Source organism: Dipteris shenzhenensis, chromosome 7 (genome assembly GCF_047967505.1).
Source record: "Dipteris shenzhenensis isolate YYH24624 ecotype China chromosome 7, Dip_SZ_1.0, whole genome shotgun sequence".
In the NCBI taxonomy this organism is placed as follows: Eukaryota; Viridiplantae; Streptophyta; class Polypodiopsida; order Gleicheniales; family Dipteridaceae; genus Dipteris; species Dipteris shenzhenensis.
In genome coordinates, this window is record NC_141602.1 from 38957551 (window position 1) to 38983066 (window position 25516).

At 42.8% G+C, this 25516-nt stretch overlaps 1 protein-coding gene across 1 annotated transcript in view; it reads left to right on the forward strand.

Moving 5' to 3' along the window:
- The first annotated feature begins 924 nt into the window (after positions 1-924).
- Positions 925-25516, forward strand: part of LOC147900322 (transcription factor MYB106-like) — a 34231-nt gene continuing 9639 nt past the window's right edge. Inside the window, exons 1-4 of the mRNA XM_087376619.1 lie at positions 925-1057; positions 1711-1840; positions 1965-2208; positions 4378-4471. Coding sequence (XP_087232745.1) covers positions 925-1057; positions 1711-1840; positions 1965-2208; positions 4378-4471 — 601 coding nt within the window. The remainder of the gene's footprint in view (positions 1058-1710; positions 1841-1964; positions 2209-4377; positions 4472-25516) is intronic.

Sequence of the window (25516 nt, forward strand, 5' to 3'; positions counted from 1 at the left end):
TGGTGAATGGCCTTGGGGGGTTCACTCATCATATGTAACCCTATCACATGAGTTCAACAGAAGGCTATTTTTAATTCATGAATTTTACAATAGAGATAAGGGATTTGTAAAATGGGCCTTGAACGCACATGATATAGAGGGTTTATACATAGTGACCCCCCTGAGTGAATGGCATCCGAACATTTCAAATGACCCATAGTATACACATGGTCTAGGATATATCTTTCAGAGTTCAAAGTTATCAATTTCAACCGGGCTATAATATTTTTTTCCACGTTTTCATTAATGTTTACAAAGTCTTTCTCTAACCTAGGTTTGTGTTTATTTTGATATTTATTTCATTGTTTATGTTGATGCTTATGTTGTCAAAGATGTCAAAATGTTTATTTCGATGCCTATCAATTTCAAAAAGTATTTTGATGTTTTGTATTTTCTAAATAAGACGCTAGGAAAAGTAACGTTGAAATTGACATTGTTTTGTGGTACTATGCTTGATGGAGCAAACGGACTTGGGGGTAGTTGAAGGAGACAATGGGGTAGCTGATTGAAAAGAAGGAAGGGGAAGATGAAAGAAGGTGGCCTTAAAAGTAGTTAGGTGGCACTAGAGGACATAATACATAAAAGTTTAAGTGTCCTTATATGTTTTGGGAAAACATTCACAACGTGATCTACATATATTTTTTTAGGGTTCCTCTTAAATGAATAATTACGTGCATGGGAGAGTATAAAAATCTCCGTTTGATAAATTACGTGCATGGCTACGTTGCCCCATGCACGCCTCCCCTTTCATTGCTTCCACAGCTTTCATAGTTTCTCTCGCCTCGCCTTACATAGCTTCCACAGCTCTCTCTCCTCTCTCTCGCCTTACATAGCTTCCACCTCTCTCCTTTCCTCCCCTCCTCCCTTCCCGCCCTTCCCCTCCCCATGAGTCGCTCCCCTTCTTGCCAAAAGGAAGGCCTCAAAAAAGGCCCCTGGACGCCAGAGGAAGACCACATACTCATCTCCTTCATCGCCCAGAATGGCCACAGTAACTGGCGCGCTCTTCCTAAGAAATGCGGTAGGTCTTCTCTGCTGATCCGGTCTCCGGCCTCGGCCTTCCCTGCATGCCCATCAGCCACTCCATGAGCATTGGAGAAATGCTTCTGGTTGGGCAGCCCCTCCATGAGTATCTAGCCCCTGGTGGAGAGATACTCCTGCTTGGGGAGCGCTGGCAGGCAGCGGGGACAGTTACACGGGCTTGCCTGTTGGAAGTGTGGCAATTTCGTTGTTTGTGACGGTTTCTATGTCTGTGTATGAGGTTGCACTAGTCCTTCCATAATAACAATTGTAGCTTAACAATTTTCCTACCAAGTATACCCGCGCGCTAAGCGAGTGTGTAACAGAGAATAAGCGACGTGGAGGGAAAAGAGAGAGAGGGAGAGGGGTGAAGCGCAAGACGAGCTAGCAATCGACAGAGAGAAACAGAGATGAATCGAGGCAGCTAGCAATTCATCGAATCAGTTTTTGTCCACATCCCGCGAAAGGATCTGTGAACATCATGAGTGGACATCTTCATTTGCTACATATTTGGTCCGCAAATGTTATATATGGATGGATCTGCGTCTCTGAACTGTTAATGTGTGTGAGTGAGTGAGAGTGTGTGTGTGTGTGTGTGAGAGAGAGAGAGAGAGAGCGAGCGAGAGCGCTTAATGACACACGTTCTGGTTGCAGGCCTTCTTCGATGTGGTAAAAGCTGTCGCCTCCGCTGGACAAACTACCTCAGCCCTGATATCAAACGAGGGCGATTCTCGAACGCTGAAGAACAAAAGATCATCCAGTTGCACGCGTTGGTAGGGAACAAGTAAGCAGTGCCCCTTTTTTTTTCACGAAAGATACTAATGTTAATTGGAAGCTAGCATGAAGCAACTTGCTATCAGTGGCGTTTTCACATGGCGCATGAACTCTGACGGATTTGTTCGATTCAGGTGGGCCTTTATTGCGTCGCAGCTTCCTAAGAGAACGGACAATGAGATTAAGAACTATTGGAACACAGTGTTGAAGAAGAGGGTGCAAAGAACGGGTCCCGACACCGGTTCCCAACATAGAGCATCCGAGTCCAATTTTGGTTCAGACAGTAAGTCTAAATCGTCCACTCTCAATCACCTTGCTCAATGGGAGAGCGTAAGACTCGAAGCGGAGGCTCGCCTTGGCAAAGAGTCTCAGATAAGAGTTCAAGGCTTGTGTCCAAAGCCCAGTTTGAAAGTTCTTTTAGATCCCTTGTATAGGCCGCAGCCCTTGTATGGGCCGCAGCAAACCTGTAAGGAGTCAACTATTGGCATGCGTACCAGCTCGAGTTCCGCCTCATGCATAGAACCAACGCTTCAAGAAAAGATGAATCAGCTCTTGACGACCAGTTTTTCAAGGGTGAATTCCATATCGTCCTCAAGCTGTGACAGGATTGAATTGGTCTCTAGGAGTTCTAGTCTGTGTTCTTCTCACAACTTCTTGCCTCCGCAAACGCTTGCTCTTAACGGAAGAATTTCATGGCATCCCCATGAGCCCTCAAGCAGCGGTGACTCAAGCACAAACTTTCTCCTATTTAACAAGCGACCTCAATCTAACCTTAATCAAGTTGCCAAACCTGAACTTGAACAGCCATTTGTGCTGGAAAAGCCTCCACAAAGTATTAAGGGAGGTGAGTTAGTCGTCTCGGACAGTGGCTGTCATGTTTTCACTGATTTACACGAGCTGTTGTTTGGAGAAGATGATGAATCATCCCTTTCAACACACACATCGACGAGAAACGGCTGTTCAGAGCTGCCGGAAGATATTCAGAGCCGAGGCGAATATTGACAAAGCGAACCTATGATCACTGAAGAAAATTCGGGAACATCCTCTCCACGCATTTTCCAACTGGTACTAATGTTTAGTGGTTTGATTTTGCTGCTTCTATGGGCTAAGGAATGATTTAAACTCGCGTATGCACTACAATAATAATTTTTAGGCGTACATAAGCCTATGTAAAAGTCCTTTCGGGCATATCAGTCTGATCAAGATTTAGATTATTTAGGTGAGTCTCACATTATAATGCACATCTTTATTGCACAAGGGTAACATTAAGATTTAGTCACGATTTCATTATAAATATCTCGAAAAATTATACCATTGCCGAAAAATATGTAAATTCTCTTCTTTAAAAAAAGGCACCTTTGATTTTGAGTCGTAATTTTCTGGGAATTTTACAAGCTCAACCAAGTTTCAATGAGTACTGGGTTGGTCATAAGCTGTAGGTCATTGTAGACTCTTTGGTTTTGTAGTATGTACCAACTTTTCTTACATGATTTTGAATCTAAGACTCTAGAATGAAATCATTTTGACGTGTCTCTGTCAGTTTCATGATTATGCATGCCCTTTAGAAGGCTTCATAACGATCGACACACATGCTATGGAGGGCTAACTTTTTAGCACTAATGGGTAAGGGGGACGGTATTAGGAGGTTTAGCTTTTAATTACTAATCCATGATTTAAAATGGCCTTCATGAATTCAGATCCAAATCTATCATAGTCATCAGGTGGGAATAGGGAGCTAATTTTTATTTTGTTAATTTTAGAAAAGTTTGTGAAACATAGAAAACTATGAGAGACAATGCTTTAGGTTAGGTGAGGGCCAATACTAAGGCATTGTTCATCCAAAAAATGGTGAAAGGAGAGCTTGACATGTCCTCTTTCTTTATGACACAAGTACCTGGGGGGGCCACTACAAACATGTAAGATAGCATGTGCGATCAATAGAAGGGGTTTTATATTTTTATGGAGTTACAGAAAATATACATACAGTAGGGGTTTTTTAATTCAAAAAGTGAAAATTTTCATACATAAGGGATACTTTAATCATCTCAAAATTGACAGAAGGGGGGTAAATAGATTATAAAACTCTACAGGTGGGGGTTTTCTAAAATACCCCTTGATCACACATGCTATGTGGGGTTTTTACATGTGGCCTCCCTGGGGACGAGAACTGCATAATAACATGCACAACATTGTGTGGCGCTTACCCCCAATGGGGTGGTTGCTAGCATTTTAAGGCATCTTTCTATTTCCTAGGCCCTTTATTAAAGTTAATATAATCTTTGCAGTTTAGGAGTCGAGGCAATGGCTATCATGGAAGACTTTTTCTAGTCACAAATCACTCTCAGTGTCGAGAGTAGTAGCTTTATCTTTCTCTCTTAAGGAGAGGTTTGCAGGGGGAGGACGATTGGAATGAATATGATCGTTGGATTAGATAAAATATATATGCACAACAAGACAAAGCAAGTATAGACATGCTTGATAGATGCGCAAAATAGCGAGCACATCTACAAGCATTGCTAGAATAGTGAAAATACAGGCGCATCTAAGAGCGTGTCTATTTGTGCATCTAATAGCGCGTCTATTAGCGCGTCTGCACTGCGAATTAGACGTGGATTTAGATGCAAAACAGAGAATACAAAAAGTGATATTTTGGTGTAGGCTGATAAATGTGCATCACTGCTTTCCAAACATTGCCCATGATTACCAAAGCACATAATTTTAACAAAAATATCAATGCTTTTTGGCAAACCCACATATACAAAAATTAAGTGAGGTGAGGAGAATGAGACAATATGTAAAATAGTTTTGCCAATATCAATGATGGGCTACGGTTCAATCTCATCCTCAATGAGATCAACCCTTGCCAAACTATCTACTTCAAAATCCAAACTAGTGTTGAGATCTAGAAATACATTCAGCCCACTACTACCTGTGCTACTCATGTGCTTATCGAAATCAGCATCACCCATATGGTAGTCTCGTCCTCATGGGTAATGGCCTCAATATTTGTATCTCCTATCTCATGATCCTCCTCTCTCGTATCACGGTCATCATTACCTCCATGGCCATGATCATCCTCCATACGCTCCATATTAGTAAATGTACTATACATCACTTTGGAACGTGGTATAATAGGTATGACATGCCACCACCTATTATTGTCCACCATTAGTTGATAGACAACCTAATTCAAACACAAATATAATCATGTTATTTTCCTTGCATCAAAGGTATCAAATATTTAAAAGTGAGTATTTTTATATGTGTATACAATACCTGTTCACATTGTTACGGTAGTACTAGTGTGCCCTTCTTACTTTGCCAAAACTTTGTGGAGTCAATAGTTACAAAGCCACTTGCATGGCATTTGATTGTTGCATTAGGGCCTCTTTTTACCACGTCCTTAAACCATTTACATCCAAAACATACACAAAGAAGCGTCAAAAGTCAAGCTTAATAATATCTTGGATTACGCCACAATAATCCTCCATGGCTCCATTGGCTCCCTCAAAGCTAAAAATGATGCCGCAATCTTGTGTGTTTCTCTTATTATCAATCCGTTGTGTTCAAAAATGCTTGCCCTCACACCATATAGCATTGAACATTGTACACTACACCAAGACAAAATCAATTAAATAAGCAATCTAAATTGTTGAAACCTCCTAACTTATGCATAACATTCTATATACCAACCTTGCTCATCCATCCCCTAGCATACTCCCATTCTTCCATTGTGATATGCATCCCCTCGTCTCTCTCTGCTCTCTCCATTTCATCAAGTAGCCAATCCACATGAATATCCTTTGGAAGTGCTCTTAGATGCATCATCTTCTTCAATAAAGTGTGGTGATTCTTGATGATTGTCATCTTGTTCCTCAATATCATGATCTCCATCTTCCTCCCGTACGACGTCATTATGCACATCTTCCTCTTGGCTCATATTGTGATCTTGATCTTCTTCACTAGATCCACCTGGATCAATTGGATCCGGCATTGGTAGTGGCATCTTCACCTTGTGAATGGTCGCTATATAGTTACACTGAGACAGTTTCCTATAGCGACATTTTACAGAGAGTATTTTTTCCCATACCAACCTTAAAAGATAGTTTTTCCCAATGACAAATTTTTTTTCCTTTTCATACATGTTTGAACCTTTGAGAGAATAAAAGTACAAGAGCATGTAAATCAAGCCTTTGAAGCTCATATATCCATGTCCAAGTTTGAGATGAGAAAAAATAATGAAGAGCATTTACATCAACGGCTTCATCTTAGGCCAAGTCTAGCGTGCTAAACAAGTCTATCTTTAACTGTATACCGAGTTGATCTCCTATATCATCATCATACTCTAGCATCGTAAGTTCACCTAAGAGTACTTGATCATCTTCTTCAATAAAGTGTGGTGATTCTTGATGATCATCATCTTGTTCCTCAATATCATGATCTCCATCTTCCTCCCATACGACGTCATTATGCACATCTTCCTCTTGGCTTATGTTGTGATCCTGATCTTCTTCACTAGATCCATCTGGATCAATTGGATCCGGCATTGGTAGTGGCATCTTCACATCTCTATCTTCAAAAATTTGCTTACTTCGTGGTGCAACTTGGATCATGTATCACCATCTTGATCCCGATGAAAAACCACCTATATTGAAGATGGGTGCCAAATGCCATCAATTATATATATGAAATTATGCTTAAGTACATGTATCAATGGATCTTTAAATACGAAAGCTTCGATTAATTAAATCATTAGTATGCACCTGCTCACAATGCTCGAGAAGAACAAAAGTATCACTTTCATCAGTCCAAAGTTTGGTGGAGTCTATTGCAAAGAAACAGCTACTGTCTTTCCTCACGGTCGCATGGGGACCATTGTAAATAGTTCTAAACCATTTTACATCAAAAATGAAAATACTAAATCGTCTGATATCAATTTCATAGATTTTGCATATGGTTCCACAATAATCCAACTGTGAGGAGAGAAGATTAGTATTCGAAGCACTTACTCCGCTATCTTGTGTGCAGTTAGCCATGACTCCACAATTATATGTGACTCTCTTTGAATCGATGCGTTCCACGCGAAAATGTCGTCCATATGATCATAATGCACTGTACTTTTTGTACTGCAAAAGAGCATCATTACAACAATGAAGATGCATCTATTCTTTTTCGCCTCTTTCTTCTCTTCTTTTTCGCCTCTTTCTTCTCTTCTTTTTCCCTCTTTCAATCTTTTTTCCCCTCTTTCTTTTTCCCCTATTTCAATCTCTTTTCCCCTCTTTCAATCTCTTTTTTCCCTCTATCAATCTCGTTTCCCCTCTTCCTTCTCTTATGCTTATGCTCTTTTCCCCTCTTCTTTTTCCCCTCTTTCAATCTCTTTTCCCTTCTTCCTTCTCTTCTTTTCCCCTCTTTCAATCTCTTTTTCTCCTCTTTCAATCTCTTTTCCCCTCTTTCAAACATATGCTTTCTCTCTTTTTCTCTTATGCATATGTTTCTTTTTCTCTTATGCTTATGCTTATGCATGAGCATATGTCTCCTTCTCCTTTCCTTCTCTTGTTTTTCCCTCTCTTTTTCTCTTCTTTTCATAAATATATGCCTATGCCTATGCGTATGCCTATGCTTATGCTCATGTTTATGCTTATGCTTATGCATGTGCATATGCGCATATGCTTACGCATAAGCATAAGCATATGCTTTCTCTCTTTTTCTCTTATGCAAATTGCTTCCTCTCTTTTTTCTCTTATGCATATTTGGTTCTTTTCCCCTCTTTCAATCTCTTTTCCCCTTTTCTTTCTCTTATTTTCCCCTCTCCTTCTCTTATGCTTCTCCTTCTCTTATGAATATGCTTTCCGCTTCTTACTTGCTCTTTTTTTTAATTATTTATTTTCGTGTTTGTGTCTACGTTTGTCCAGTCCCCCCAAATTAGACATGGGATCACGTCGCACGTCCGCCGATGAGTACAGAAACCCTCTTAGGAGGAGACATTATGATCTCTATTCTCCAAAGGACTTTGATTCCACTCAGGCAACACCTCAGGGGCCTCACCTCAGGGGCCTACCCTTACAACTACCCCTAGCCTGACTCCTCTTAGATGTAGCAGTGTGACTACCCCTCGGGGAACTCCTTTGCTAGCAGGCCCTTCGACTGAGGGGTCATCACTTGGGCGTGCCCATCATAAGGAAAGGAAGAGTAGGAGGGGTCACTTATTTTGTGTTGACTTGGGAGATGTAGACGAGTCAGCACACTCACATCCCTACAGGTCTCCACTTGGTCCCGAGACCTAGTACCAATCAGGTCCCTTGCCCTCTCTTACTCCCATTGCTACTCCTCGCTCCGGAAGCACTCGCACAAACACCACTCACTCTCACTCTGCCACTACCATGAGTCCTCCTTACCCGGTCGAGGACCTGTCCTATCAAATCATGGCTGCTGGAGAGATAAAAGAAGATAAAAAGGGCATAGTAGTGATGGCCACCATGAGGCGATTGATGAGCCACCACTTTAGAAGTGGCATAGCTACTGACTGGCGGTACCAAGATGACCAAAAGAAGCAGGCAGCCATCGATGAATTGAAAACAAAATACCCTAACCCCCCAAATTAGGAGTTCAATGAGAATTACATGCAAGAGCGCATGGGTTTGGTCTTGAAGCATCGTAGGTCAACCTTGCATACTTCCATTGCAAAGGGGAAGGCTAAACCCAGCTGGGCAAACAAAGCTGATTGGAAAATTTTCAAGAAGCAAAACAGGGACCAATCCTGAAATGTTCAAGGGTCAGAGGAGGGCTACGAGGAGACGGCTAGACTCCGTACGTACTTCGTACTTTGGTGTAGGCGGAGGGTTGGTGTTCGAGGCAACCGTGGTAAGTCTACTTCTTCTCATTTAATGTATTGTTCTATTTGTTTTACTACATATTGCATGCACTTTATCTAACACTCATAAATTGGGCCCACCAGCAAGCTGTGATGGGTCGCCTTCCTATAGACACAGAGATGAGATGTGCGTTTCGCGTAGGAACAAAGCCGTGGTTTATTGAGCAGGAGGCATTGGGAGCAATGGTTGGTTGGGCTAAGGTGGCTGCTCGCACGGTATAAGTCTACTCCTACTTGTAATCTCACTTTTTAAACTGTTTTATTCTTTAAGTTCCAAATCTAATTTCCAATTAATATGGTTTCACTCTTAGAATCGAAGCTCAAACATCCCATCAGCACAGGTGAGCAGTGATGATGAGGGATTAGGCTTACATGGCTTCGACGAGGACTAGGGATCAGGTGCAACTAACGAGGTCCAGGGGTCACACGCAGCTCACGAGAGCCAAGGATCAGGCCAGCAAGACGACAATGATTCGGATGAGCAGTAGTAGTAGTTTGCATATACTTCACCATATATATGCTTTTGTATATCGGCTCATTTGAGTAGTTTTGTATCACCCTTTTCGAAAGGGTAATTTTGTAACAAACAATGTTGTATATCTTCGACCTATATATGCTTCTGTCGCTCAATTCATTTGAGCGATTTTGTATCACTTTTTCCACAAGGGAAATTTTGTAATAAAAAATATTCTTTTGTAATTACTAAATAAAAAACATTAGTGGGGCAAAACAAAGCTTGATGTGGCCCTGTTTAGTACCATAATGTTTTTTTAAAGCTTTTGTTAATCGTCGCTATATAGCGATGTTTGCCAGTGTTGCTACATAGTGATGTTTACTAGTGTCGCTATATAGCGACATTTATCAGTGCCACTATATAGCGACGTTTACCAGTGTCGCTACATAGCGACGTTTACTAGTGTTGCTATATAGCGACATTTATCAGTGCCACTATATAGCGATGTTTGTTAGTGTCGCTATATAACGACGCTCATATAGCGACCGTTCTTTTCTGACACTTATCGTGACATAAATAACGACCTTTACGCCCGTTAAAAAAAAACTTCAGTGTAAAAAAGGTCGGTATTTCCATCAGAATATGCCTTGTAGTGTATGCTTCCACGCAAGAGTGTCTGCAGGAGTTCTCCACTTGCCATCGGTTGATCAATGGGAGGAATGCCATGACATGAGCTCTACAATGGATTTGCACTTGAACATATGTTGGATGCAAGGGATTATGGGAAAATGTCGCAGAACCTTACGAGGCACATCCAAAGTTTTGAGATCTACTCTATATCTTGCCTCTCCACAAGTAGGACACTCTCTTGCATCCTTATGTGGTCCATGAACCAGAATGCAATCGTTGTGATGCATGCATGGATGCGCTTGTAATCTAATCCTCAAGAGAGGTCACATGTTGCCTTGCCATATCTGTTGAGGTCGGTAATTTATCCTCCCTTGGAAGCATTTTACACAACAATAGCCTGCACATGAAGACCATAAATGAGAAAAAGCATTCAAGTAATTGACCCACTAGCATAATTCACCATGTTTGCAAAATAGACTTTAAAGCTTACTTGAGTAATGCATTCAAACTTGCCTTGCTCCATCCATAGATGGTTTGCAAGTTTAGTAACTCAAGGGAGGCATGTAGAATATAGAATGTGCACCCCTCAAACAGTGGAGTTGATGCTATGGTAAAAAGATCGTCTAGCTCCATGCTATCATCCCTACCTGAGGATTGATGGACATATAAATCCTGCACCATATCATCAAACACCTCCTCCACGGCCTCATGAGGTAATGGTGGAGGGCTACTATCACCATCACTCCATGCGTCCATAACGGTCCCTCCTAATGAAGATACCACCTCATATCACTGATGCTTCGCCTCCTTACGATGAGCATAGGGAAACATATGCGGGTGTGGCACTGCATCCTGTATCAAATTAAAATGGGATCATAACTCAAACATATGAACACCCATAGGTATCTCAATCAACCTTAACTCTAACACTTACCATGTTTACGGTCACATCCCATTCTCTGTACTTTGAGACATGATTGAGTGTAATTCTGTGTGCACAATACATGTTTCCTTGACATTGATCACACATACATTTGATTTTTTGCTCCAACCACATTTGCGATGGTGGATACAAAGGGATTCATCCTCACTGGAGCTACTTGTTGAAGATGAAGACATCCTATAGATAAACAATCCAAAAAATTTGTTCTTGCATGAGTTGTAAATGTCAAAACTCTGTGGAGCATCTAAAAGCACATCTAACACCGCGTTTGTACTGTGGAACGCGTCTATACACGCATCTAAAATGTAGTGTAGATGCATTGATAAACGCACGTTTAGATGCACTTTTAGACGCGCTGATAGATGCGCTTTTAGATGCGCATACTGTGAGCTGATTTTTGAACCTACTTTTAGTGTGCTTGCTTTCCTTCACATACTTTTAGCATCGTGCGTCTTGCTTTCCTATTAACAGACACAACTCCGGGCATCCACACTTATCTCCAAGCACCCACACTCATCTCCAGGCTTACACAATCATCCCCAAGCACACAAGAGAAGAGGGTGAACAAGGAAGAGAAGAAAGAGAAGAAGCTTTGAAGAAGGAGTGTCGATTGTAAGACAATGATGATAGTCAAATGACAACAATGAGGATTAGGGTATCCTCATTTGACACCCCCAATCAAAGACTACTAACAACTTGTATAATGGTCGGGCTATGTCTACATAGAACATGATGAATCTTTGATGGAAACTCGTATAGCCTGTAAACTACTGCACTCCATTGGCGTTTGTGGGGGAGGGAACTCTAGAATGATATTGATCTTATTTTGTAATACATGGACATTACTACACATGCATCCTATTGTGACGTTTACGTACCGACAATTAGCGCTCTCTTAGCGTTAATCGTCGGTATAAAAATCGGGTGTCGTAAATCGTCGCTATATAGCGACTTTTAAAGGTCGCTATATAGCGACACTGAGACGATATATTATAGCGACGTTTTACACAGAGGTTTTTTTTTTTTTTTTTGCCTTAAAAATTATTTTCTTCCAATGACAAAATTTTTTAAATTTTCATACATGTTTGAGCTCATAGAGAATTAAAAAATGAGAGCATGTACATCAAGCCTTTGAAGCTCATATATTCATGTCCAAGTTTGAGATGAGAAAAATCAAATTAAATAAGAGCATTTACATCAACTGTTTCATCTTGAGCCAAGTCTAAGGCGCCAAGCAAGTCTATCTCCAACTCTATACTGAGTTGATCTCCTATATCATCATCGTACTCTAGTATCGTACGTTCACCTAAAAGTATTTGATCATCTTCTTCAATTAAGCTTAAGTGTGGTGATTGATCTTGATGATTGTTGTCTTCCTCGTCAATATCGTGATCTCCATCCTCCTCCCGTGCGATGTCATTATGCGCATCTTCCTCTTGCCTCATATGGTGATCTACATCTTCTTCGCTAGATTCATCAATTGGATCCGGCATTGGTAGTGGCATCTCCATATCCACATCTCGATGCTTACTCCGTGGTGCAACTTGGATCACGTACCACCATCTTGGATCAGAACGATCCGGATGAAAAACCACCTATATTGAAGATGAAAAATCACGTGCCAAATGTCGTCAATTATATATATATCAATGGACTTAAAAAACGAAAGCTTCGACTAATTAAATCATTAGTATGCACCTGCTCACAGTGCCCGGGAAGAACAAAAGTATCACTTTCATCGGTCCAATGTTTGGTGGAGTCTATTGCAAAGAGACCGCTACTATCTTTTCTCACAGTCGCATGGGGACCGTTGTAAGTAGTTCTAAACCATTTTACATCAAGAATGAAAATAGTAAATCGTCTGAAATCAATTTCATAGATGTCGCGTATGGTTCCACAATAATCCAACTGTGAGGAGAGAAGATTGGTATCCGAAGCACTTGCTCGGCTATCTTGTGTGAAGTTAGCCATGACTCCACAATCATACGTGACTCTCTTTGAATCGATGCGTTCCACGCGAAAATGTCATCCATATGACCATAATGCACTGTACTTTTTGTACTGTAAAAGAGCATCATTAAAACAATGAAGATGCACCTATTTTATAGCATATATTGCCACAAATAATTACTTAATTACGTCAAGAGATAAGAAACTTACATGCACCATACATCCAGATGATAACTCCCGCTCGCGCTCGTTTATTGTCTCTCCATCACGTTCGGCTTTACGTATAGCTAGTTGTAGCCAATCAAGTGACATGTGAGTAGGGAGAAGAGCCAGATCTCGTGGATAAGGTTATGATCGCCTGTACATTACTCTGAATCTCATCCTTGCATTTATTCTTTCTGCTTTGGCCACTTCATATCTCTCAATCCACTTCTGCATCTCAGGGCTATTGAGGATACAAAACTTATTGAATTTCTCCATTTGCTCTTCGCTCATCTTTCTTTCAATCCCTTTTCCTTGGGGGACCTCGCCAATGATGCGATCATCATCCTTGTTGTGCCAAGCTTGCGGCATATCAGGATCCGTGGATGCGAGAAACTCTGTGATATATACTAATGACTCTTGCACAAGCCATCCCTCTGCCATGCTTGCTTCTGGTCTTGCTCTTTGTCTTACAAACCCCTTTAAAGTTTTCATAAACCGCTCGAGAAAAAACATCCATCGATTATGAACGGTACCTGCTATAGCCACCTCATCAACTATGTGCACAAGCAAGTGGACTTGAGTTGTCATAATGCTTGAGGGAAAGTGCTTCTCAAGCAAGCATACGGCTTCGATGGATTCCACCCTAGCCTTCTCGATGCTCGATATAGAGATCTCTTTTTGAGATATCCACCTATTTCACATGTCCATGCATATGTAAGATATTTGAGATATCCACCTATTTCACATGTCCATGAAGAAAATACATAATGCGAATTGATAGTAAGCATACCTCACAATACCACAGATCTTGAATATAGCATTTCTAACATCTTCTTGTAAGCACCCTTTTATTGTAATTGGAAGGATGAACTATCAAAGCAACAATGAAATCATGTCAACAATATAACATAATAATAATTACGCTAATGCATCACTATTATCGGTACACTAATTCTACTTAGAATACCTGTAAGACCTTGTGCCAATCATGGGACTTGAGGCCACTAAGCTTATTGTCCTTTGAAAATGCTCCTTTCAAGCAACGCATGTACCCTGTCGGTGTTTGAAAAGAGGCAATGTCTGCCTTGATCGCTGCCTCCTCCCCCTCCCTCGTAGAGAGGATCCACGTTGCTTTTGGGAGGACAACTTTTCCTGAAGCATGCACTTGGGGCCACAAACGAGACATCCTATTCATAGCACGCAAGTCTTCTCGCACTCCTCTCGAGTCCTTGGAACCAACCAAGTGTGCCCAAATGGTAGCCCCCACATTCTTAAAGATATGCATGGGATCCAAGAGTTTGTAACTGACCCCAATAAGGAAGCTCGTGAAAGATCGATAGCCTCTTCATACCAGGAGGAGGTTCCTCTCCATTCTCCCTCCAAGCTTGAATCCAATCACTTGCTTTCAAATATGATGGTGGTGGATCAACCTGACCTCCACGTGCGAGATGGTCGAGCGGAAGGTATCGAGCATGACCTTCATAAACATTTTTCCTCATGTGTTTGGAGTAGCGTGCAAGCGATTTCAGAGCGGGTCCACAAACAGGACAAGCATGGTACCCACTTGTAACAAGTCCTGCATGCGTGCATGAATATGTTAGTACAAGACATGCATGCAAAAGAGAGTAAAAAAAGCATAATCCCTCATTGTACATGTAAAGACATAACCACGTACCTGCGCACTCTCCATATCCTGGGTAGTCATGCATGGTCCACATCAAGATACCCCTGACCAAAATATCATTGGTATGCCTAGGAGCTCTGGAAATATCAAAGACCTGCACTCCTCTCCATAATATCTGTAACTCCTCTATTAAAGGTGCCATGTACACGTCCATGTTTTTTGCCTTGTACTTTCTTGGCACAAGTAGTGCAAGCATGAGGTGTCCCTTTTTTATTGTTAGCCATGGTGGGATATTGTAATTCACCACGACTATGGGCCATGTCGACCAAGATGTCGAGCGTAACCCGAAAGGATTCTCATGCAGAAATAGAGAATGAGAGAAGCATAAGCTTCTCTCATTCTCTATTTCCGCATAAGCTTATCCGCATAAGCATAAGCATAAGCTCATGCTTATGCTCATGCATGAGCATGAGCTTATGCGTAAGTTTCCGCATAAGCTCCTTCTCTTTTCCCGCATAAGCTCCTTCTCTATTTCCGCATGAGCATAAGCATGTTCTCTTTTTCCGCATGAGCATAAGCATGAGCTTATGCTTATGCTTATGCATAAGCATAAGCATAAGCTCATGCTTATGCTCATGCATGAGCATGAGCTTATGCGTAAGTTTCCGCATAAGCTCCTTCTCTCTTTCCGCATAAGCTCCTTCTCTATTTCCGCATGAGCATAAGCTCATGCTTATGCTCATGCATGAGCATGAGCTTATGCGTAAGTTTCCGCATAAGCTTATGCGGAAATAGAGAATGAGAGAAGCTTATGCTTCTCTCATTCTCTTTTTCCGCATAAGCTCCTTCTCTTTTTCCGCATAAGCTCCTTCTCTATTTCCGCATGAGCATAAGCATGAGCTTATGCTCATGCATGAGCATGAGCTTATGCGCAAGTTTCCGCATAAGCTTATGCGGAAATAGAGAATGAGAGAAGCTTATGCTTCTCTCATTCTCTTTTTCCGCATGAGCTCCTTCTCTCTTTCCGCATAAGCTCCTTCTCTATTTCCGCATGAGCATAAGCTCCTTCTCTTTTTCCGCATGAGCTCCTTCTCTCTTTCCGCATAAGCTCCTTCTCTATTTCCGCATGAGCATAAGCATGAGCTTATGCTTATGCTTATGCTTAAGCATAAGCATAAGCATAAGCTCATGCTTATGCTTATGCATGAGCATGAGCTTATGCATAAGTTTCCGCATAAGCTTATGTGGAAATACAGAATGAGAGAAGCTTATGCTTCTCTCATTCTCTTTTTCCGCATAAGCTCCTTCTCTTTTTCCGCATAAGCTCCTTCTCTATTTCCGCATGAGCATAAGCATGAGCTTATGCTCATGCATGAGCATGAGCTTATGCGCAAGTTTCCGCATAAGCTTATGTGGAAATAGAGAATGAGAGAAGCTTATGCTTCTCTCATTCTCTTTTTCCGCATGAGCTCCTTCTCTCTTTCCGCATAAGCTCCTTCTCTATTTCCGCATGAGCATAAGCTCCTTCTCTTTTTCCGCAAAAGCTCCTTCTCTATTTCCGCATGAGCATAAGCATGAGCTTATGCGCAAGTTTTCCCATAAGCTTATGCAGAAATAGAGAATGAGAGAAGCTTATGCTTCTCTCATTCTCTTTTTCCGCATAAGCTCCTTCTCTTTTTCCGCATAAGCTCCTTCTCTATTTCCACATGAGCATAAGCTCATTCTCTATTTCCGCATGACCATAAGCATGAGCTTATGCTTATGCTTATGCTTATGCGTAAGTTTCTGCATAAGCTTATGCGGAAATAGAGAATGAGAGAAGCTTATGCTTCTCTCATTCTCTTTTTCCGCATAAGCTCCTTTTGTCTTTCTGCATAAGCTCCTTCTCTATTTCCGCATGAGCATAAGCTCCTTCTCTTTTTTCGCATGAGCTCCAGCTGGGCAGACAAAGCTGATTGGAAGTACTTCAAGAAGCAACATAGGGACCATCCCGAAATGTTTGAGGGTCAGAGGAGGGCTGCGAAGAGACGGCTGGACGTCGTAGGTACTTCGCACTTTGGTGCAGGCGGACGGTATGCGTTCGAGGCAACCGTGGTAAGTCTACTTCTTCCCATTTAATGTATTGTTCTATTTGTTTTACTTACATATTACATGCAATTTAGCTAACTCTAACTCTCATAAATTGGATCGACAGCAAGCTGCGATGGGTCGTCTTCCTACGGATGCAGAGACGCGGCGCGCATTTCGGATAGGAACAAAGCCGTGGTTCATTGAGCAAGAGGCAATGGGAGCGACAGTCGATTGGGCTGAGGTGGCTGCTCGCACGGTATAAGTTTACTCCTACTTGTAATCTCACTTTTTAATTTAAGTTCCAATCTAATTTTTGATTTATATGGTTGACTCTTAGGGTCAAAGCTCAAGCGTCCCATCATCAGAGACAAGCGATCAACAGGGGCAAGGATCGGACGCAGGTGCTGGGGACGAGGGAGAAGACGCAGGTGTCGGGGACGAGGGAGAAGACGCAGGTGCCGAGGACCAAGGAACAGGCCAACAAGACGATTCGGATTCGGATTTGGATTAGTAGTGGTAGTAGCATTTTGTATATCCACTCGTTAGAGCAATTTTGTATCGCCCTTTCACAGGGTAATTTTGTTACAAACACAGTTGTATATGTATATGAATTTCTTCCTCATCGTTCACAAGAACAATTTTGTATCACCCTGCAAGCAAGGGAAATTTTGTTATAAAAAACTTTCTTTTGTAATTAACCAAAAAAAAAAAGGATTAGTGGGGCTAAACAGGGCCAAAAGGAAGCCCTGTTTAGCCCCACTAACCCTTTTTTTTTACTTCTGTTAATCGTCGCTATATAGCGACGTTTACTAGTGTCGCTATATAGCGACGATTAACAGAGACGCTATATAGCGACGTTTGCATCATCGCTATATAGCGACGATTCACAGCGTCGCTATATAGCGACGCTCCTTTTCCGACGATTTTAACGACTTTTATAGCGACCTTTGCGCCCGTGAAAAAAAAAATTTAATGTAAAAAGCGTCGGTATTTCCGTCGGAAAATGGCCTATGTCTTGTAGTGGGAGCTGCCATTCTTGGACACTATATCACACTGTGTTTGACCCAAAATTGACACTTGAGAAGATTTAGGGATATTCGGTACAACTTGCACCTCTCAAGGACTATCTCCTAGTATTTTAGATGATCATCCCATATCAAATTCACACACAAGCTGTCCAAGAAGACTTCTTCAAAGTCTCTTACGTACTCCTTAAAGGTGGTGATCATCAGTCGCCACCATTGAAATGTGGCAAGCATAAGTCTAAATATCATCACTTTGGCTGCATACACACCCCACTTGGTTGCAAATCAAATTTTATGTTGATCTTGTGGGGCAATGGAAACCTGCAGATTGTATCCAAAAAACCCATCTAAGAAGTTGTAAGCCTCCTTCCCGGCTCTACTATTTCTATAACATGTTCCGTGAAAGGCAATGGGTAGTGGTTGAACCTTCTGGTAGCATTGACCTTTCTCAAGTCTACACATACTCAAATCTTTCCATTCTTATTCAAGACTATTACAATGGGTGACACCCAATCTGTATGCTCTATGTCATGGATGAATTTTGCATCCATTAGAGGAGAATTACAAGGAATGGATTAAGATATGGATTAGTCCTAATGAAAAGGCCAAGGTAGGTCCCAAAAATTTCTAACCCCCCCTTACCTAGGTGGGTTAAGCCCAAAAGTGACCCCACCTCTTACACCTCTTACACAACTCTTACTCCTAGGTGGGAGCCAAAAAATTCAAAATTTAAAATTTTAATTTTGAATTCCCTCCCTCCTTCTCTCTCCTCCCTCCCTCCCTCCCCCTCCTGACTCCCCTTCCCTTCCTCACTCCCTCCTCCCCTTTCCTCCTCCTCCCCCTCCCTCCTCCACACCTGCTCCTCCTCCCCTCCCCCTCCCTCCTCCTCCACCGCTGCTCCTCCTCCCCCCTTCCTCCTACTCCTCCCCCTCCCTCCCTCCTCCATGCCTGCTCCTCCTCCCCTCCCCCTCCCTCCTCCTCCACCACTAATCCTCCTCCCCTGTCCCTCTTGCTCCTTCATCCTCCCTCCCTCCTCCATGCCGCGCCTACTCCTCACCCTCAACACTTGCTGGTCTTCCCCCCTTTCCTCCTCTTCAGCTACTGGTCCTCCCTCCCCCATCCCTCCTCCTCCTTGCGCTCCCTCTTCCTGCTTGCTGCTCCTTCAAGCTTGCATCTCCACACCTTCTCCTTATCTAGACTCCTTTACTCATGGCACCATTCGAGGACATCTCCAACAAGTACCAAGTTCACTTAGAGTTGGAGGCTGAATATGCAACCATATGTCGTCTGGGATTGAGGGGCGCTTCCAAAATCCACAGTCTTTGTTTGCAAGGAAAGAAGCATCTCAACCTTTGCATAGAATAATTCTTGTATCCTTTAGATCCTACTAACCAAAAGAGCCCTCCTTTCCATACAATGCATGAGCTAGTTCAGTTTGTTGGAAATGGACATGCGGGGTTGTTGGTTATTGCAATCGATTAAACAATGCTCAGTTAATGGCTATGCAAGCGAGCGAGATGCACAAAGCCCAAGCAGAGATGCTAGCACATTTAGGAAATAGCACCATTGTTGTAATGCATAACTCTATGTAGGATCTTCAAAGGAAGTACCAGGATCTTAATGATAAAGCCAAAGCATTGGACTTGGAGCGACATAAATTAGAAGAGTCACTCTGTAAGCTAGCTAAGTCCCAAAAAGGCTTGGAAATATCTCTATACAATCAAGTTCTATGAGTCGTAAGAGAAGGAACAAGAGAAGGCAGAAAAATAAGTGCAAAAGATGAAAGAAACACCTTTGGGATTGAAGGAGAGAAAAAGAAGGTACTTACATAACATGGATGCATTGGCACCCACTGGTGGTGCTAGAAAGAGAAGACTCCGGGCTACAAGGCTGGTTATTAAATGTTCCAATGAAATTACACTCTTTTGTGCTACATTATTTGTGAGTAAGTTTTTATTGTGCTCTTCTTTAGGAACTTCATGGAAGATGTGATGGGAAGAATGGACGGGGATGATATTGACTGTTCATATGCTCTAGCTAGTTTATTGAATTCAAGCGATGCCATTGGGATACTAAGGGACCAAAGACACAAGTGCCTACGTGTGCAAGTTGCCGAAGAGGTGATGAAGGACTTCAAGGATATTGTGGATGCAAAGGAGATGCTTGTTTTGCAGCTTGTGATATTGCCAGTGTAAGTTGTGAAGCTTACACATCTATTTTCAAAATTTTCAAGTCTACTATTTTGGGAAAGTATAAGAAGTCTACAGTGCCCCTACGCATACCTTGGTCTGTGAGACGTGCACAGCGAGAAACAAACCAATGTGCAAGAGAAATGCTTGGATGGTACCATTGCGTAAGGGGCACAATGACTTGGAAGAATAAAAGGAAATCTAGCTTGCAAACCTTTCATATAAATGCTTTCAACAATTTCTACTTAGATGTTAAGAAACTGCAACAAGCAATGGTCAAATTCTATGGCATGAGAGAAGATGGTAAGAGGAAATCCATTTTAGCATTGCACTTTACTTAGTTCATTTCCTATATCACGTTTATCCTAACGATTTCTCTCTTTTGTTGTACAAATTGCAATGGAAAGCTCATATTTGTCATCAAAATGGATGAAGCTCAATTGGTGAAAGAACACAAGTTAGAGAGAGTGAGCATCTGCATTATGAATAAAGCCTTAGCCTTTGTTCAAGGGAATGAAGAAGTAGAGCAAGGTTTACCAGTGCAATCAAAGAAAGATATATGGTGGCTTGCAGCATTTGAGACTCCAAAAGAGTGCCATGAGACATTGAAGTGGGTTCTAGATAGAATAGGAATCCCATCGATCCAAAGACAAGAGGAAGGGCAAACATTGACACTCGATGGCCATGGAACATTTCGAGTTGAATGGCATCTTGCCAGTGATTTGAAAACCCTCAAGTGCTTTCATGGTTGTGATATAGGGGCAAATGCAATGAACACATGCCTTTATTGCATGTGTTCACAATGTAAGTAAAAGGCTGGCTTACAATGGGACAATAGCATTTTATCTTGCAACCAAATGCAAGCTCCCAATCGCGATAAGAAGGATCCAAAGTGGGATCCCATCTTGCCCATCCCACTTGAGAGAGTACACATATGTACTTTACACATAGAACTACGCATACTTGATAAGTTGTTGTATTTGCATCTTGTTTATGCTTGGAATTTAATTCCGCAAGAAGTATCTACACGTTGCATTGTAGAAGCTAAGAAGTTGCTGTCAGAGATGGGATTCCATGGAGGACATGTCAAACTTAAGGAGGATAAGAAAATGTCTGGGGCAACACAGAATCTTCCTGCAAAAGTGTCCATGGGTGGAGGGAAGGCAAGGAGATTCCTATCGAACCACAATCTCGACAAAGACAAACATACATTGTCTCAAAGAAGTTTGGGTTGGGGATACTAGAAAGCATTGTGTGAATGCACGACCAATAAGGCTTCTCATCCTCAAGTAGCAACTTTGAGAGCTAAAGTATGGAAAAAGGTAGATGGATTGATAAAATTGCTTCACCAGGTTCAAATTGATGAGATGTATTATGAAAGGTTCAGATGGTCTCCACCCTTCCTCCTCTAGCTCCACCACCTCCATGGCATCTATGCACACGAACCTATCCGGGTTTGGTGGTGCCTCCCTCGACTCTCGTGCACTCTTGTGAGGTTTCCCAAGACTCTCGTGAGCCCTCCCCCAAGTCCTGTGAGCCCACTCTCGAGTCTCATGAGCCTTCTCCTCCTCCCAAGTCTCGTGAGCCCACTCCCCAATCTCGTGAGCCCACTCCCAAGCCCCAAGAGCATGATCCTTCCCCTCAACCTTCCCCTCTACCTTGCCCTCAACCTTCCCCTCAGCCTCAGCCTCAACCTTCCCCTCAACCTTCCGTTATAACCTTCCCCTCAGCCTTCCCCTCCCCATGAGAGCACTCCCTTGATCGAGCAACATATCTTTTAGAACTGCCCTTCCCCTCAGCCTTCCCCTCCCCATGAGAGGACTCCCCCACAAGAACAAAATGTATTCGATAACCTCCCAAACATAGAGAGGCTTCCTGAGGGCCAACAGACTGCTATAGGGAGAGCACAATCTTCCCTCTCCTAGTGATACAGCCCATCATAGAAATGGTACCTGTGCCCATGAAGAGGGTAACGCAGACGCCGAGGAAGCCCCATCCCAAAGAAGGACAAAGCTCAGGACGTTTGCGAGAGGAGGATTCAGAGGAGGATCAATGCAAACAAGAGCATCAAAAGAAATTCAAGGCAGATAGGAGACTGTGGGATCGTGTTTGGGTACCTATAAAGCCTCCACCAAGAGTCATGAATCCATATAGAGCAAAGCCAGGAGCGCAGGCCCTAAGGGAGATCAGACAAATGTAGAAGACCACTGATAGCCGGATCCCACGTGCTCCCTTCCAACGTGTGGTACAGGAGATAGCACAGGGATACAAGGACGATGTGCAATTCAACACAGGAGCTATGGGGGCACTCCAGGAGGCTACAGACCATCGCTCTATTTGAGGATGCCAACTTATGTGTGATCCACGCAAAGCGTGTCACGATCATGGACAAGGACATGGCTCTGGCGAAGTAGCTACGGCGTGACCCAAGCTTGAAGCCCACTCTTAGGACATAGAACACCCCCTGCCCTTGAAGGACCCCAAAAAGCAAATTTTACTCCTACTTTAACCCCTCGTAACTCATCCGTTTGGGACCCAAACTGGACCCCGTTGAACTAATATTTCACACATGGAAACACCACACTATGGGGTATTTTTCTAGCCCATTGCACACCCTTTCGGCATCCCTACCATCGCTCATTTGCACCCCTGTGTGGGCCTCATTTCGCACAAATTTGCTTATATCTTCATGCCGTGACCTCCGATTAACAATCCGTCAACACTGGCACAGTGCCCTACACACGTAGGACAATCTTAGGCACATTATTAACATGACGGTCCCTACACAAACTAACACCACTTTAACCCTCCCAACAAAACTACATCCACACCTGCACTTGTGGTAGATACACCCTTTGCATATCTCGCCCAATCTGCATGCAACTATGTTTCGGCAAATGCCTCTGACTCCAACGCTTGCCAAATCTGCATACAACTCCACTGCAACCACCGCCCCTGACAATCCTCTACTCGGAATCCCCCCTGAGATTCAATCACTCCCTTTAACTCCTCCACACCCCAACATGGCTGGACGCCATCGTGACAATGATGGGGATATCGACCTCGATGTAGAGGCTAACAATTTCTTTAATGGAAGAAACAATAACAATCAAGGCAGACGCCCCTTGGAAAAACTGGAACTCCAGCATTTTGATGCCACATGCTGAGCAGGTGGAGATCAATCCCATGAAACCAAGGTGGCTTGGTTTCCCCTGGCCTTAACTGATGAAGCATCTAAATGGTACCTAGACTTTCTAGTGGAAGCGTGCGCCACATGGGACCTACTTCAAACAGAATTTAAACGATGCTTTCAAACAGAGAGGCTACAAGATGATCGCACTCTCCAACTAAGTAAGATCGAACAAGACCAGCGAGAAGATGTATGCACGTACCTGGGTAAGATGAAAAGATTAATCGCCAAATGTGACCCATGCCCAGATGCAAAGTACCTCACAGCATGGTTCATTGCAAGACTAAGAAAGAAAATCCAAAAGGATATGAAAAGATTAGAGCAGCTATGAAATGTTCAGTGCTGCTCATGCAGCAGACATCAAGGATGGCATGAATGACTTAGACACTAGCAGTGACGAAGGCAGATCTAGTACATGAGATAAGCGCTCGAAAAAGGGCAAATCAAAGTCCACTGCCAAAACATCAAATGAAGATCGCCTAGAGGCCATGACCATGAAGCTGAAAGAAGACATGATGCAGGCCATGGAACAAAAAATTCACTTGTCTCAGCCACCAACTCAGACATATCCACAATGAGAAAATGTCTGGTGTCCACATTGCATTGCCAATCATACAGCAAATGAGTGCCCGGTCCTAAGAGCTAGGATCACTACACAAGCAAATCCACCACCAAGGTTGTGGTGCCGTATCTACATCGTCGGCGGCCATGATGAAAATAGTTGCATCTTCAACATGTGCAACAACCCACCTCGACCTCAACAATACCCAGTGGCACCCATGCCAGTGTATAGGCAACCGGCACTTGCACAAGCGCCCCCAGCTTTGAGGCTAAATCCTGTTCCCATTCGAACATAAGTCCCACAACTACTCAGGAATCTGAATCCACGACCATATCCAAGAGCACCAAATCTAGCTCCTTAGGTAGTTCCAATACATCAATTACAAGCCGAGGAAGTAGACTCGTCATTTTAGTATGAAACAAAGTACCGAGTGTACTATGTAGAAGGTGCAGAGGGTCTAATACTAGTTTATGCAAATCAAGTACATCCCAACACATATCGAGCACCAATCAAGTGCTACAGTTGTGGCAAAAATCACTTGATCGTAGAGTAACCTCATCGTGGTAGCCCAGCTACTTTCCAACCCCTCTATAGAGATTGTGGCATAGGACATGCCTGTATGGATTGTCCCATGAAAAATAAAGGCCTAGAACAAACACAGGTTAAGCTTGATGTCCCAATCGGCATCATTGGGGTGGACCATCAAAGTCTGGGTCCGACAAGTGTAATATCACAACTTGTAAATGTAATTACACACCAATAGAAAGAGGCCACCAAGGACCCTAACATTCCAACCCAACCAAAGCAACTTCTTAAAAAGAAAGCACAAGTGCCTCCACCTCCACCAAACAATGAGCAGCTAAGCTCATCCACATCAACTCCCAAGCCTCAAATAAAGGAAGCTCCATACCTAAATGCAGAGGTGGATAAGGCTCACTTTCAGGCATTTCAAAAATGGGTACAAAAGGAATAAGCTCAATTTGAGACTGAGAAACAAGCTCAATTTGAGGCTGAGAAACAAGCTCAAGACCCAATCCATGACTTAGCCCCACAAAGTATTGATACTGTACTCGAGCCTCTGTTCCAACAACAGACTCCACAACATAATGTACCACCATGTCAACTTGAAGGAGCTACACTCTCTAGCATCCTGAGTTGCCCTGTTTCAATTCCCATTAAAATCCTCCTACGGAATTTGTTGGGATATCTCAAGGTGTATGCCTCAGGCACACCTTATGTTTCTATGTGTGAGTGCTAGAGGCACAATTAGGTGCCCACAAGCACAGTTAGGTGGTGGAGAGCCACATAGGATGATTGAGAGAATCTAGGAGCAGATTGAGGAGATGATTGTGGAACTCTGAAGTCATCAGTGATGTCAGTGAGCATGTATGAGGTGCCTACTTAAGGACCTCACTCTTCTTCATTCCATAATGCAAGTATTCTGAGTTTGTGTCCACTCTTTGCTTTCCTTTCAGCTTACCAACATGGTATCAGAGCCCTTTGATCCCCCTTGAGCCCATTTCTGCCACATCATCATCTTCTTCTTCATCTTCTTCTCCATTTTCCTCCTTCTTCTCAAAATCTTTGAGAGCTTGGTTCTCTGCCTACAAACGACCATTGCCCAAACCCTCTGAGTTGTAAACTCCTCTAGTATGGGCAAACTTCCACCTACAAGCAATTGAAAAAAAAACTTCTCTGTTGGCTGACATTCTCCAAACAACGGATTTTTTCGCCATTTCTTCTATTGCTCAATACTCCCTGCCTGCTCCGCCATTGCTTGAGCCCTCTTAGGAGTGGATGGGCGACCTCAAGACAAAGATTTTGTTCATTTTCCAGCTCATTTGGTTCAGTAACAAAGGAGAAATCGTCAAAACTCAGGTTCAGCCTATAGCAACTCCCCCGGGCAAAAGCGCGCACCATTTCGTCCAACCTCTGTGCTGGACCCTCTCTGGTATATGAGCTTTCTTTTGCTTT